This window comes from Protopterus annectens, chromosome 4.part0 (assembly GCF_019279795.1).
Source record: "Protopterus annectens isolate FY-2018-M chromosome 4.part0, PAN1.0, whole genome shotgun sequence".
In the NCBI taxonomy this organism is placed as follows: domain Eukaryota; kingdom Metazoa; phylum Chordata; order Ceratodontiformes; family Protopteridae; genus Protopterus; species Protopterus annectens.
In genome coordinates, this window is record NC_056733.1 from 475,834,850 (window position 1) to 475,850,175 (window position 15,326).

At 45.4% G+C, this 15,326-nt stretch overlaps 1 protein-coding gene across 3 annotated transcripts in view; it reads left to right on the forward strand.

Annotated features, from left to right (window-relative positions):
* CORO1C (coronin 1C) overlaps positions 1-15,326 on the forward strand; it is a 1,687,220-nt gene that overhangs the window by 826,801 nt on the left and 845,093 nt on the right. For all 3 annotated transcript variants that reach the window (XM_044068401.1, XM_044068402.1, XM_044068403.1), the window contains exon 3: positions 10,967-11,089. In XM_044068401.1, coding sequence (XP_043924336.1) covers positions 10,967-11,089 — 123 coding nt within the window. The remainder of the gene's footprint in view (positions 1-10,966; positions 11,090-15,326) is intronic.

The following is a 15,326-nucleotide window of genomic DNA, read 5'->3' on the forward strand; positions in this document are numbered from 1 at the left end:
CCCTTGGCGCTGGAATGTCATCTACAGGTGTCGTCTGGCTCGCTGCTGTCACAGTCTACTACACTGGGGGCACCGAGCATGGGAGCAGCAAATACCTCTCTTTGGAGTCCTCTTCAGACCCCCCCCCCCCCCGATGAGCCACCCAATAAGAGGTTATGCAAGAAGAAGCATGTTGATTCAGCAGAAGAATCTCTTACTGAAGATAGGATTAAGGTGAAGTGGAATGGTCCCCACGGTTGCCCTCTGAAGATGTCTTCTTTGGAGACATACTAGAGAGCTTAAAACAGGGGCGTGACTGGAAGCCCACCAACCCTTCCTCTGAGGAATCTGTCTTTTTGAAGGCTTTCTGTGCCCAACTGCCTACTTCCTGGGTGACCCCACCTGCAGATGAGTTAGTCAGGCTCATCGTGCAGTGTGCTTGGAAGGCCCCTGGCACCATTGAGCCAATAGCCCGGAGACTTGACCAAATACCCCGCTAAGAAGATTAACTCCACTGGTCCAGGGGTTTGGCAGTATATGCAATGGTGCTGTGGTGAAGGCGCCCACTAAGAAGGAACTCGCTGAGGAGAGTCCTGCTCTTCATCTTCCAAACCGAGAGTCTCGGACTTTTTACAGATTAGGAAAGCAGGTTTATAATTCAATGACCTTTGTCATACGGTCGTTGAATTATTTGGCACATTTTACCAGTCTTCAAAGGGACCTGCTCACGGAAATCTTAGGAACCTTAGCAGTTGCAGTGTCTGACAACGTATGTGACAAGTTTGCCTCCCGACTTGCCACCCTAGAATCCATCTCTATCTCGTCCATGCAGTTGATTGCACATACAACTGAAGGGGTCGGCCAAAGCAGCAGGTGCAGGCATTATGAGACGTCACGCCTGGATGCATTTGTGCGACTTCGTGGACCCCTTCAAGCTTCCTACATCAGCATTCCTGTTGATGATGCTTCTCTGTTTGGCCCAAAAGTTAGACACATTAGCCATGTGTGAGAAGGATGAAAAGACCCTGTCTGCTGTAGACGTACATTCTTCCACTCCTCAACGATCCTGTACCAGGAATTGGACAAGTGAAAAGATGTGGTTCAGGAAGTCCCAAGGGCCTTTTTGTGACATGTGGCGAGTTTTCTCCCCTGGCAGCAGGTGAATCTCATCAGGAAGACGCCTCTCCCATGGCAGAGGGGGTCCATGTATCCCAGGGCTCCAGGGATTTCTTCTGTGGGTAGCCCTATCACCGCTTCTGAAGAGCAGCCCGATTGCTTACCTCTGGAAGGAGTCTGGGGGCAATTCTCTCTGCACCACTTAGCCTGGCATTCACTAACATCAAATTTGTGGGTGCAGACTATACTTACCAGAGGTCACCATTTCCTGTTCGATCTTTATCCAAGATTGAAAAGATGAATCCCCAGTGTTCCACCCAGTCAGTGGGATGCAGCAGCTCATGAAATTCTAAAGCTGCTAGAAAAACCTCATCCAAATAGTCCCACCAGGCCAAATGCAATCCAGTTTTTACTCCAGATTCTTTTTAGTGTGAAAAAAAGAAGGGACTGGAGGCCAATCCTGGACCTCAGTACCTTCAACAAGTTTGCCAGGCAGGCAAAATAAAATTCTGGATGGTCACGGTCCAGTCTAGCCTTCCATTTCTGCAAAAAGATGATGGAATGTGCTTGATACATCTTCAAAATTCGTATTAGCACATAAAAATGGACAAATGCTCCAGAAGATATCTCTGCTTCCAGCTGGGAGCCAGTCATTACCAGTTTCGGGCACCACACTTTGGTCTCACCACAGTCCCCAGGGTGTTCACCAAATGTATGGCAATAGTAACAACTCACTTGAGATTCTAACGATTCCAGGTGTTTCTGTATTTGGACGATTGGCTCCTTACTGCCCCCTCCAAACATCTACTGCTTCACACCTTACACTACACTCTAGAACTGGCAGAGATCTTAGGCATCTCAATAAACAAGGAGATGTCAAAACTGGCACCCACTCAAAGCTTATAATTCATTGGAGCTGCATTTGACACGAGATCCTCTCTAGTTGCTCTACCTCATCACACATTACAAAGGTTAAGATCCCAGCTCCAAACGATACTCTCTCAAGACTTGGTCCCAGTTCGTTCAGTCTTAAAACTGTTAGGGTCAATGGCAGTGACAGTCACCCTAGTTCCCACGTGAGATTCCACATGAGGCTGATTCAATGGCTCCTAGCATCACAGTGGTCTCTATTAACACACCCCATATCTTATCCAGTCCGCATAACAAACCGTTGCAAACAAGATCTGAATTTGTGGATGAAGCCAGAACACAATTTATGGAATCGCTCTTTTTCACCCTCTCAACCCAAGGCTGTAGTGACCATGGACGCATCTATGATGGGGTGGTGGCATTTTCAGGGAAAAACAGTCTAAGGCACTTGGTCGCCTTTAGATGCCAATCTGCATATCAGTGTCCTAGAACTGAGGGCAGTGCTTCTAGCGTTCCAAGGATTCCAATCTGTCCTTCCATCGGGGACAATTTCTATCCTGTCAGACAATGTGTCGATTGTGTGGTACATCAACAAACTGGGAGGAACCAGATTCTACCCCTTATGTCGGAAAGCCCCAAAAGTAGTAAGCAATAGTTTCCAACCACTTTCTGATAGCAACACACATTCCTGGGAATTCCAACATGATTGCGGACAAACTGAACAGAAACATGCTCCTGCCTCACGGGTGGTCTCTCAATCCCATAATAGTGACTGAGATTTTTTTTCGTCAGTTTCAGTCTTGCTGCGATCTGTTTGCATCTCCCACAAACCACAAATGCAGCAGCTACTTCGCCATAATCCTCCCTCAGGGGGAGTCACCAAGGGATGCTGTGATACATGATTGGCCTCAGGACTGCTTTATGCTTTTCATCCTTTTCCCCAATATCAGTTTTTGAAGAAAGCTCAGTGGTTAAGAAGAAAAGTAATCCTCATTGCACCATATTTCCCTGTCAAGTCTGGTTCCCCTTTCTTTGGCCTCACCTTGTTCACCGCGTGTAGACTCTGGACCCAACTCCATGACTGCTGTCTCATCCACAGGGGCTGGTCCATCCCAACCTAATGAGTCTAAGCTGACCACTTGGTACCTCCACTTCCAGCAATTGCCAGGCAGAGTAATCTATCTTCCCCAGTACAAAAAATATTTCTGGCTTCCCATAAACTGTCCACCAGGAAACTTCATCATAGTAAATGTAACAGATTTGTTATCTGGTCTCAAGAAAAATACTCAATCCCTTTTCAGGCCTGATTCATAAAGTCTTAGAATATTTGTCAACTTTACTCCAATCAGGGACCTCAGCTTCTACTGTCATAGTGCATTTCCCTTGTTAACTTTCACTGCACAAAAAAAAAAAAAAAAAAAAACTATATTTTCTTGTTCTCTTAATATTATCTGTTTAACTTGTTATAATTTTCTTATGTTTATAATGTAACATTTAATGCCTTTTTTATGATGATACTTGTTTCAACTAGTGGAGCTTTTCTCCCCGGGCCTCTACTGAAAATGGACATATATCCAGCTAGACTAGCCCGGTCAACAAATGTAAAATAAAAAATAAAATAAATAAAAATTTAGCAGCTATCTCAAATTTCCATAATATCTTAATATCTCACTATCTCAGCAAAACCTTCTTAAAGGGAGTCATGCATTTAAGACCACCCCATAAAAAAGCCATTGAACCCTGGAGTTTGGTGTTAGTCTTACAAACTTTGATTCGTCAACCCTTTGAGCTGTCAGCCATCTCTGATATAAAATGTTTGTCTCGGAAGACCTTCTGCCTGCTAGCCACCACCTCAGCCTGGAGAGTATCAGAATTACAGGCCTTGTGTGTAAAGCGCCCATACATCATTTTTCACAAAGAGAGTATCCCTTCGGACTAACCCCTCCTTTCTGCCCAAAGTTGTCTCAGATTCAAATATTAACCCGTCCATTGACCCACCAGTTTTCTTCCAAGACTTTTCAAACAAAGGATATTGTTTGCATTTGTTGGATGTGCATAGACAATTATGTTTTCATTTAGGCAGGACTAAATCATTCTGAAAACTGGATCAACTGTTCCTGTCTTTTTCAGGTCCTAAATTAGGCAAGCCAGTTTCCAAAGTCAATTTGTCAAAATGGTTGAGATTGCATTGCCTTTGTTTATCAACAAAATAAAATGAGTCTGTCAGTCAAGGCTCACTCCACCAGGTCAGTTTCCACTTCACTAGCCACTCATTCAAGAGCCTCTATGGATGTAATGTGCGTAGCAGCTACTTGCGCTACCCCTCATACCTTTTATCACTCATTACAAATTGGACATGGTCTCCAGGGGAAGAGCATCCTTTGGCTCAATGGTGCTCAGGAATATCCTTCCATAGGGCCTCCCAGGACATAAAGTAGCTAGGGACTCTGTCCAAACTGTCCTGAATGAATGAAGATTGACAACATCAGATAAAGAAGTTATGTTCTTACTATAACTTTCCATCTGTGTTGTCGATATTCATTCATTCTTGACATCCCACCCTCCTACCCCCTCCAAAGACTCCTGGTGGTTCGGAACTAGTCCTGGTTCTTGGATAGGGCAGTTGCTCAGACAAAGCTTATGCTTTATTATTTGTATGGGCAAACTCAATCTGAAGGGAAGGGAAGAGAGGCACTATGGGTAACCTTAGCTCGAGAGTTTCTGGCTGGCACGAAGTTGTTATATTGGCCGAGTCAGTTCTGAGGACGGAACTGAAACCCAACTGTCAAGAATGAATGAAGATCGACAACACAGAAGGAACGGCTTGGTAAGAACATAACTTAGGTTCATAGGTTAGTACTAGGCTACCTTCCCTTTCAGGCTGTTTTAAGCCTAGCCAGTTACCCCATGTGAGAATCAAACCCTGCACCTTGTGTTTGTAAGGTAAACACCTTAACCATTAGGCCAATCTCCGACCCTTCTTTTTTCCTTCAGACTTTTCAGAGGTGATGCACAGAAGAACACAGTGCAATCTGCAAACCAAGTAATTCGAAAACACTTTCATTTGCTGATTGTAGTGTTAATAATTTGATAATTTGCATTCAGTAATTGTTCTAAAAACATTAATTAGTATACTGGATGCAAGTTGTGGAAGGTTTTGCATGCAAGTTTCTTGTGTCAACTCTATGTATTTGAGAATCCTTTGGCTGTGTAGATGTCCTTCAAGGATGCATCTGCAGTCATAACATATGGGTTGTCCTGCCTCAGGCAGCCCCTCGGTCGGCCGGATTCCAAAGTCTGGGTCTGGCCTCGGCTGATGTCGCACTTCACCCGACGTCATAGCTCCTGGGGTATAAAGGCATCAGCCGACGCCATTTTCCTCAGTCTTTCTTGCCGCGCGTTGCCCGAAGCAGAAGCTGCTCGCAAGTGCCGGTCGGTCAGATCCAGAGATTTCAACTACCGAAGACTTCTAAAAAAGCTAAGTACCCCGTTGGGGACTCTTTCTTGCCTCAGCCGATGTCAGACAAAGTAAATAATTGTTTAACTTGTGGGAAACAAATACCTCATAAGGATTTCCACTCTTACTGCCTTCCTTGCTTAGGCCCAGACCACGACGTATCAGCTTGTTTAGCCTGTGCTTCCTTCAACCGACGGACACTTAGGCGCCGGTCGGAGTTTGCTGAAGAGTTTTGGCTCCGCTTTTGCATATAAAATGCCGTCGGAGACTCCGACTACACATTTAGCTAAAAAACGCAAGGAAAAGGACCGACACTCGTGGCCCGCGGTTTCGGCTGAAACCACGGTTAGGTTTGTCCTAAGCAGTGTCTCGGTTTCAGCTGAAACCGAGACCTCGATTCTCCTTCGCCGAAGCATGCCTCCGACAACCGAGGCCACACAGGCCCCGGCTGAGTCGGCTACAGAAATTCCTACTGAAGAAGCAGGCACACAAGATTTGTCCGACACCATTCCGTTGGACATTTCTGCTCCTGCACGTGGGGCACCTAGACCCCCTGCTTCTATGTTTATCAAGGCCTTCTCCAGGGCTAAAGCAGCTAAACTTTCCAAGGCCTTACCTACAAAAGCTCCCTCTCACAGACCTACCTCAAGTTCTCAGATTCTCAGCTTTGCTGAGGACCTTATTTCTCTGATCAGGGGATCCCAACCTCACCCAGACAGGGCCTCACAACCCCCTCCTGAAAAGAGGCCTAGGACTGAACCCCCTGAACCTCTCTCCTCTGACTATTCCTCGGATGGTTCAGATTTATCTGAACATCAGGAAGGACCATATTCACCTTATGAGGATTCTGATGCAGAAGACTCCATTCCTTCTGCCTCCCCTCCAGAAGAATTTTCATTTGGGGCAACTCTGCACTCCATGAGGGAACACTTCCAATGGCAGGGTCAGGATTTTTCTGATTCTAGGAAAAGGCTAAGGACTTTTTTACACTTACCACAGCATAGGCCTTTAGCCATACCACCTGTACTATCAGTTGTTGATGATGCATGCAGTGATGCCAGTACTGCCCCTGATTCTCTTCCCCCGGCCCCTGCCAAACCTGACAGATACTACAGGGTCCCGGATTCTCACTTCCACTTGTATAAGGCCCATGCTGCAGACCCAGAAACCATTTCTTAGGGCCCTAAAGGTGTTGCAGCTGCCTCTGCCAAAAACCCCCTACCCTCTGAAAGAGAATCCAGAGCATTAGAGAGATGGGGTAAAAAGGTTTATACATCTGCTACTCTTTCTGCCAGGGCTTTAAACTGTCAATTTCACATGATACAGTACCAGGAATTTTTGTTAGATCAGCTGAATAAAAAGTTGTCCTCTCCTGAACCTTTAGACCGTAAGTCCCTTCAGGATTTGGTACACAACTCTCAGCAGGTCAGTAATCATTTCTTAAAATGTGGCTATGATGCACTGGAGGCTTCATTTAGATCAGCTATGACTGGAGCAGTGATTCTAAGGCATGCCTGGCTAAAAGAACAATCCTTGCCAGACCATGTTAAGTCTAAACTCCTAGATGCCCCTATGGAGAAACAAAGTTTATTTGGCTCCCCTGCACAGGAGGTTCTAAAGAAAGTGGAAGAAAAAGCAAACTCTGTCCAAACAGTCAAGGATTTTCTGCAGGTCCAACCTCCGAGGTTCAGCAGAAATTGGCCTTCAAAGAATTGGTCCTTTCCAGACACCTCCAGAGCACAGAGAGGCAGAAATAGACGCCCAAGAGGCAGAGGTCAATTAAGGGGTGCCTACAGGGGTCGTCAGTGGCAACCTGCCAACCAGAGAAGTGCCGCCACAGCTGCGACTGCAACCACTTCCACAGGACAGACACAATGACTTGGCTCTGATTCCGCCTACCAGGGAACAACTGGAAGCACCCTTGGGCGGAAAGCTAGCTTTATTTTCAAAAAACAGGTATTGCATTACAGGAGACAAATGGACTTTGCAAACAATAGACAAAGGCTACAGGTTTCACTTCCACACTCTACCAAAAAAGAGAGGAATGCCAAACCTTCCACCAAGCCAGAAATCAGAGGCTCTAAAACAAATCATCAGCGTACTAAGGATGAGAGCAATAGAAAAGGTACCATCTATGGAACAAGGCCAAGGATTTTACTCCAGACTATTCCTTGTACCAAGAAAAGAAAATCAATGGAGGCCTATTCTCGACTTGTCCGCACTGAACACATATCTCATTGTTCCAAAATTCAAGATGTTGACCCTACAGCAACTTCTTCCCATGTTGGGCAAGGAGTCTTGGCTGGTGACTCTAGATCTCAAGGAGGCATACCTGCACGTCCCTATACGACCAGATTGCAGAAGACACCTCAGATTTCTTGCAGGATCAGAGCATTATCAATTCTCAGCATTGCCCTTTGGCTTATCTACTGCGCCCAGAGTATTCACGAAATGCCTGGCATCAGTATATTGCACATTGCAGGCTTCAGGGAATTCAAATCTACCCATACCTGGACGACTGCCTAATACAAGCAGACAACAAGACAAAAATAATAAAGGATTTGGCCTATGTCATACAACTGCTGCAAGCCTTGGGATACACAGTCAACATACAAAAGTCAAGACTAGTGCCATCCCAAAGGATAACATTTTTGGGTGCAGAACTGGACACAATAACTCAGATGGCTTTTCTCACAGAAGAAAAACAAAAGCAACTACCAGTCTACTTCATGGCATTAACAAGACAAACTCAGCTTACTGCAAGGAAAGTCCTGCAGGCCCTGGATTACATGGCATCCTGCATAATCTTGATCCCACATGCCAGGCTGCATATGAGAAAATTACAATGGTACCTAAGGAATGTATGGTCTCAACACAGACACAGTCTAGAAGCCCTGATACCAATCATTCCATGCCTGAAAGAAGAATTCCTGTGGTGGGCTCAGGCCTGCCAGATCAACAGAGGATTGCCTTTCCACAAACCACATCCAAGGCAGACCATCACCACGGATGCCTCAGACCTAGGATGGGGGGCACACATGGAAGACAAGTGTATCCAAGGCCTATGGTCCCAAGACCAGCTGAATCTACACATAAATCTAAAGGAGATGCTGGCAGTGAAGCATGCAATCGAAGCATTCAAATCATTCCTCCAGCAAGGACACCTGCTGATAAGGACGGACAATACCACAGTCATGTGGTACATCAACAGACAGGGAGGCACACATTCATACCCTCTATGCCGGATGGCAATGGACCTGTGGAACTTAGGCCTGAATCTCAACATCCAACTGCAGGCCAGATTCGTACCAGGAAAAGAGAATTCACTAGCAGACAGCTTAAGCAGAACTACCACGGATGCTCACGAATGGATGCTGCATCCAGACATCTTCAAAACCATAACAAAGAAATGGGGAATGCCAGAGATAGACCTGTTCGCCTCCCCACTCAACCACCAACTGAGGAAATTCTGCTCAAGAGTATACCACCCACAAGCCTGGAGGGTGGACTCCCTTTCTTTCAGCTGGAAGGCCCTGACAGTATATGCCTTTCCACCTCTCCCATTGATGTACAAAGTTCTACTGAAGATCAGAGAGGAACAGACAAAGGTAATTCTGATAGCTCCAGACTGGCCAAGGCAGCATTGGTACCCGCTACTGAGAAGCATGTCTCGGATGAACTCATGGCCTCTACCTCTATGTCCTTTACTTCTAACGCAGAACAACTACAAGACCCTGCATCCAAACTTAAAAACGCTGCAGCTAACTGCTTGGAAAATTGCATAAAACAAAACCAACCTGTTTTATCTCAGAGGGTTAAGGACATTATCCTGGAGGCTCGCAGACCCTCCACAAGGAAAACATATTCAGCCAAATGGAAGAGATTCCTCATTTGGAGTGCAGCAAAGGGAACAAATGTCACACTGGCAAACCTAGCACACATCCTAGAATACTTAGCAGAACTGTTCCACAATGGCCTGTCCTATTCTTCCATTAAGATTCATGCATCGGCAATTTCAGCAGAGTACAACATGGATCCTCCTGTCTTCTCTCATCCTCTCCTCAGACAATTTTTGAGAGGGATCAAAAATGTAAAACCTCCAAAGAAACCACCTCTGCCTGCATGGGATCTCAATTTTGTGCTTGAAAAATTAACACTTCCCCCTTTTGAACCAGCAGCAACAGCAGACTTACAGTTCTTATCTTGGAAAACTGCCTTCCTGCTAGCAATCACTTCAGCAAGAAGGGTATCCGAGTTGCAGGCATTAATGGCAGTGCAGCCTTTCCTTATCTTTCACCAGGATAGAGTGTCTCTGAGAACCAATCCTACTTTTATGCCAAAGGTGGTATCCAGGGTATCCTTGAACCAAGCTATTCATTTACCTACATTCTTCTCTAACCCACAGAACAGGGGGGAAAAACTACTACACACCTTGGATGTACACAGACAACTGCGCTACTATCTGGACAGAACTAAGGCCAGCAGAAAAACTGACCAGCTTCTGTTAGCATATGCAACAGGAGTGCAAGGAAAAGCAATTTCAAAACAGACAATCTCAAAATGGATAGGAAATTGCATTCGATTCTGCTACTCATTTCATGGAAAGACAACTCCTGAAAATATCAGGCCTCACTCCACAAGAGCTACAGCCACCACTACAGCTTTCCTACGAGGAGTGGCTACCAAAGACATTTTAGAAGCTGCTACTTGGAGCTCCGTGCATACATTTGCCAAGCATTACAATCTTCCTTTATACTCCAGATTCCGAGCAGGTTTTGCAACTGCAGTTTTACAAGGGATCTTAACTACACCATCATTATCTTAGTGCCTCCTCCCCCAGTTTGGCTATGGTATTCTACCCATATGTTATGACTGCAGATGCATCCTTGAAGGACATAGTACAGTTTTGTACCTACCATAAATGTAGATGTCCGATAGGTATGCATCTGCAGTCAGGATTACCCACCCTCCTTCCCCTCTGTGGTATTCCTAAGGTACTTACCCCTCTCTTAGCTAGCTGGGGGAATCTATTATGGTGTACTTGTTTGTATGTATATATGTATATATACTTTTTGATTTCTACTGTTTGGAATTTTCTACTTTTATACAAATTTAGCCTTCCTAGAGGGCACCTGGCATCTGGGGCAAGAAACACTGAGGAAAATGGCGTCGGCTGATGCCTTTATACCCCAGGAGCTATGACGTCGGGTGAAGTGCGACATCAGCCGAGGCCAGACCCAGACTTTGGAATCCGGCCGACCGAAGGGCTGCCTGAGGCAGGACAACCCATATGTTATGACTGCAGATGCATACCTATCGGACATCTACATTTATGGTAGGTACAAAACTGTACTTTCTCCATCAGGACAAGTGCTGTGACTAAGAATAACAGTATGCCTTGCTTGAAACTGCTTGGATTATGCTTTGCTAATATAGCTCTTTTTACCCTTGAAAAATGAACATACTGTCAGACTTCTGACTTAATTTTTGCAGTTCCTTCTTTGAGTAACTTTTTCCACTTTTTTTTTTTTTTTTTTTTAACAGACTGGTCGCATTGACAAATCCTTCCCAACAGTTTGTGGGCACACAGGTCCAGTATTAGACATTGATTGGTGTCCACACAATGATTATGTAATAGCCAGTGGCTCAGAGGACTGCACTGTCATGGTAAGTGCCTGCCATACTTTATTAAGCATTTCCAAATGGTGATCTTTAGCATTTCACAGCAGTCTCTCAATGTGAACAGTGTAGCAGTCACATATTTGTTTTATTTTATTAAAAGTTCAAAACAAAGCTGCATGTTGTCCTGTTTATTAGAAGAAAAATGACTTCAGTACTTGGATTCATAGGTGTAAGGGAAAGGAGCTCCACATGGTACAAAATTGGTGCACTATCCAGTGCTCTTTGTGGAGCATACAAGAGAAATTGTAATCTCAGAATTCCCAGGAGGAGGAGAGAGTGATGCAGGTTGCACTGCAGATTGCAGTTCATTCCCCTTTAAAGTGAGTTAGGGTTTGCCAAACCATGTGAATCGCTGATAGTGCACCGAACATGTGTAAGTTGCTTTTTGGAAATTTGGAATTTAATTGATCTATCTGGAGTTAAACAAGCTGCTTAACTTAATTTTGTACAGGGATCTTGTGGGGAAACTAAAGAAGTTGGGGTGAGTGACTGAATTGTAGAAGGCAAGAGGATGGTGTAAGGGACAGATATCTGGAAAAAATTAAGTAAAATTGAGATCCACAGGGGTTGTCATAATATCCCGTCTTGTTCAATGTTTTTGCTCATAGGTTTGTAGGTAGGTACTAGGCTATCGGCCCAAGGGCTAAGCCTAGCCAGCAAGGTTCCCTGGCTTTCGCCACCCAAAGATGCTTTATACCTGTGTCCCTGTCGAACAGGGCCACAGAAGTGATTCCCGGGGTGAATTTCCTATTACCCATCCACTCATCAAGATTTTTCTTGAAGAGTGCTAGTGAGAAACTCTGCTTGACATAGATAGGTAGCTTGTTCCAGAGTTTGGGAAGTCTCTGGGACAGGAATCTATCCCTCCAGCATGTTCTGTTAAGTGTGGTGACGAGGGATTGGGATTTCTTTAGGTGTAGCATGTCCAACGGCTCTGGGTTTGACATAGCTTTGTATGTTAGGCAGAGATCACCTCTGAATAGATGATATGCTACGGAGTAGAGCTGGAGTTTTTTGAGGCAGTCAGCATACGGCATCTGTTAGTCCTGTAATCCTCTGTCAGGTATTTTTGTGGCCTTTCCAGCTGTTGCAGATGTCTTGTGAGGTACATTCCAAAAGGGGCATTGTACTCTATAATGGGTCTGATGAGAGCAGAGTAGAGGAGGACAATGACCTCTTTTTTTTTTCCTGGATGAGAACCCTTTTGTGATGGTGTGCCACATAGAAGGATTTCCTGACTACTGAGGCAATGTGATTATCAAAGGAGAGGCTACTGTCCACTTGAGTCCCGTGGTCTCTTATCACACCTTCAGTGTTAAGTGGACTTCTGCCTGCCTATGTGGTAGTTCATGGGTACAGATTTTTTACCAAAGGGGGTGACAGTGCACTTTTTGGCGTTGCGCTTGAGGCCATGGCTCTGACTCCAGGCATCAGTCTCCGTGAGGCCCTTTTGTAGGATGTCCACGTCGTTGGGGGACTCTACTATGGCACCCACTTTGCAGTCATCTGCTGACTTCGTCAGCCAGAGGCCCTCTGTGTTAGCCCATATTTCAGAGAAGTAGGTCCCAAATAGGAGAGGACCCAAGACTGAACCCTGTGGTACTCCACTTGCCACAGATTTGAAGTCAGATCTGAAGTTTACAATTTTTACAGTGTGGGTTCTGTCACTTGACAACCCATCTTGTGACGTATGGATCTATACGCAATTTGGTGAGTTTATCTGTGATTCCAGAATGGGGGATGGTGTCAGAAGCCTTGGCGAGGTCAAGATAGGCTGTGTGAACGGCCTTACCCTCGTCCACGGCTTTGATGACTGTTTCAAAGAAGTCAGTCAGGTTCAGGAGACAGGATCTGCCCTTCACAAACCCGAATTGTGTGGGGTCCAGATTTTGGAGGTTACCAATATCTTTTTTTGAGTTTCATGATGATATGTTCCTTGGCCTTGTAAACCAGGCTCGTCAGGCTAATTGGACGATAGTTCCCGGGGTCCGTGGTGGCTCCCCCTTTGTGGAGTGGTCCAACTGTTGCTGTGTGCCAATCAGTGGGTACAAAGCCTGTCGTGAAGCTATGATTGAACATGGTGCTTAGGTGGGGGCTAGTTCATTCTGAAGTTCATGTAGATTGCAGCCAGGGATGTTGTCCGGTCCTATGGATGCTGTGTTCTTGACTTTGGAGAGTGCAGTTTTCACCTGTTCACTTGTGATTGCAGGGGCATTGCATTCTTCTGGTATGGATATGGGCCCTTTAGGGCATGAGGGGGTAAAGTTTGCACTGAACCTGACAGTCAGGATGTTGGCGATATCAGTTGGTTCCGTAATTTTTGTGCCATTGTGGTGTAACTCATAGCAGATCTGGGTGTTGCCATTGAGTTTCTTGACATAGCTGTAGAATGCTGTGTGGTTGTCCCTAGAGTCAGTGGCAATCTTGTTTTTATAGCTGGCTTTGGAGGATTTTATGAGGGATCTCTTCTTGCTGAGGCTGACCAGGGAGCTTCTCCACTCATGGGATTTTGCTCTCTTTTGCAGCAGTTTCTTTCTTCTTTTGTAGAGTTTGTTTATAGCAGGGGACCACCAGATTGGCTCCCTTTTTTTGGAGGACTGCGTCTTGGTTCTGTTAGGGATAGCACAATCCATGCATTCATGTAGGTGCTTATAGAGAGCATTTGTTTAAGTTTCGGCAGTAGTAACTGTATTGTACATCTGCATGGGTGTTGTGAAGTTGTCCACTCCTGTCTTAAGAAGCAAGAAGTTGGCTTTGGAGATTTATTTTTACAGTGGTTTCCTTATTGGGGGTGGGATCAGGATGTGGATATCTATGGTGATTAGTTTATGGTCGGATCTGACCAATGAGGAGTTGACTTCAGGTGTGGAGTACTGGTCACTCATGTTGGTAATTACTAGGTCTAGGATATTATTGCCCCTAGTAGGGGTGTGGTTAAGTTGATCCAGGGCATTGGAGTTTATGAATTCTAGGAAGCGCTGTGCAAAGTAGTTGGTACAAGAGTAGTTTTCCCAGTTAATGGTGGGGTAGTTGAAATCGCCCGTTATTTAGGGTGTTTGGTTGAACCCTAATGTTCTCTAGTATTATCAAGAAAAGAGGAGTGGGAATCCTGGGGCATGGTAGGGGATCTGTAGCAAGCTACAGTATGGATTGCATTTTTGCCCAGAGTTAGTCGCACTTGGATAATTTCGGATGCATTATGTTGGACAACTAGCCTGGAGATGTGGTTATCCTTAATGAATATGAACACACCTCCGCCCTTGGTGTTCCAGTCCTGGTTAGATGGCCGAAAGGTATGGTATGAGTTATATCCTGGTAATGAAGGGGTGCTCTCTGGAGCCTTGAACCAGGTTTCAGTCAATGCACAGATATCGATAGTCTCCATTTTAAGGGGTGCCTCGAGGTGGGTGCATTTTGAGGTTTAGACTTCTAGTGTTGAGTAGCATTATCCTCGGTTTTTGCTCGGTTACGGTGGTTGTTTTATTATTTGAACCTCGCCTAAAAAAAGGCACTACAGGGGCCGCAAAAGCCTTAACCAGTATCCAGAATCCGAGGGGTGACAGGTGCAGGCCATCTCTGGCAAAGCATCATGGTCTGTCAACCATGTCGTGCCACGTAGATAAATACTGGATCCCCTTAGAGTGACACCAGAAGCTTAGCTAATTGTTGAAGTCAATCATTTTGTCCTTGTACTGCGATATCATTCTGGGCGAAGGTAGGATGCTACACAGGGCTGGATTACAAGATCGGAGAGCTCCTCCATGTCTCTTTTCATGTAGTCCAGGAAGGTAGTCTCAGGTCGTTCACACCAACATGGACAATGACAGAGTCATATTTGTACTTGCTGTGGAGTGACCTGAGTGTGGGTTATGTGGCAGATCCTGGCACTCGACAGGCAGCTAACTGTAATCTTCTTGTCTATTCTGGTGAGTGGAACATCAGTATGCTTTACTATAGAGTCACCTATGACTATTGTGTTAGGTACGTTGTTTTGCCTTGTGGGCTGTGGTTGAGTGGCACACTGAGTCTGTGTGTTGTGTCTTTTGAGTTGTGATGAGGGCTGGAGGTTGCTTGCGTTTCTGCTTTTGGAGATCTCTGTTGCTTGGGCAGATTCTTATTGAGAGCCTCTGAGAATGTTTTTGTGCATCTATGTGTGGGTCTTGGTGGTGTAGGTGTAACGAGACTATGTGGTGAGTGTGGTGTGGAGCAAGTGTTTGCCTTC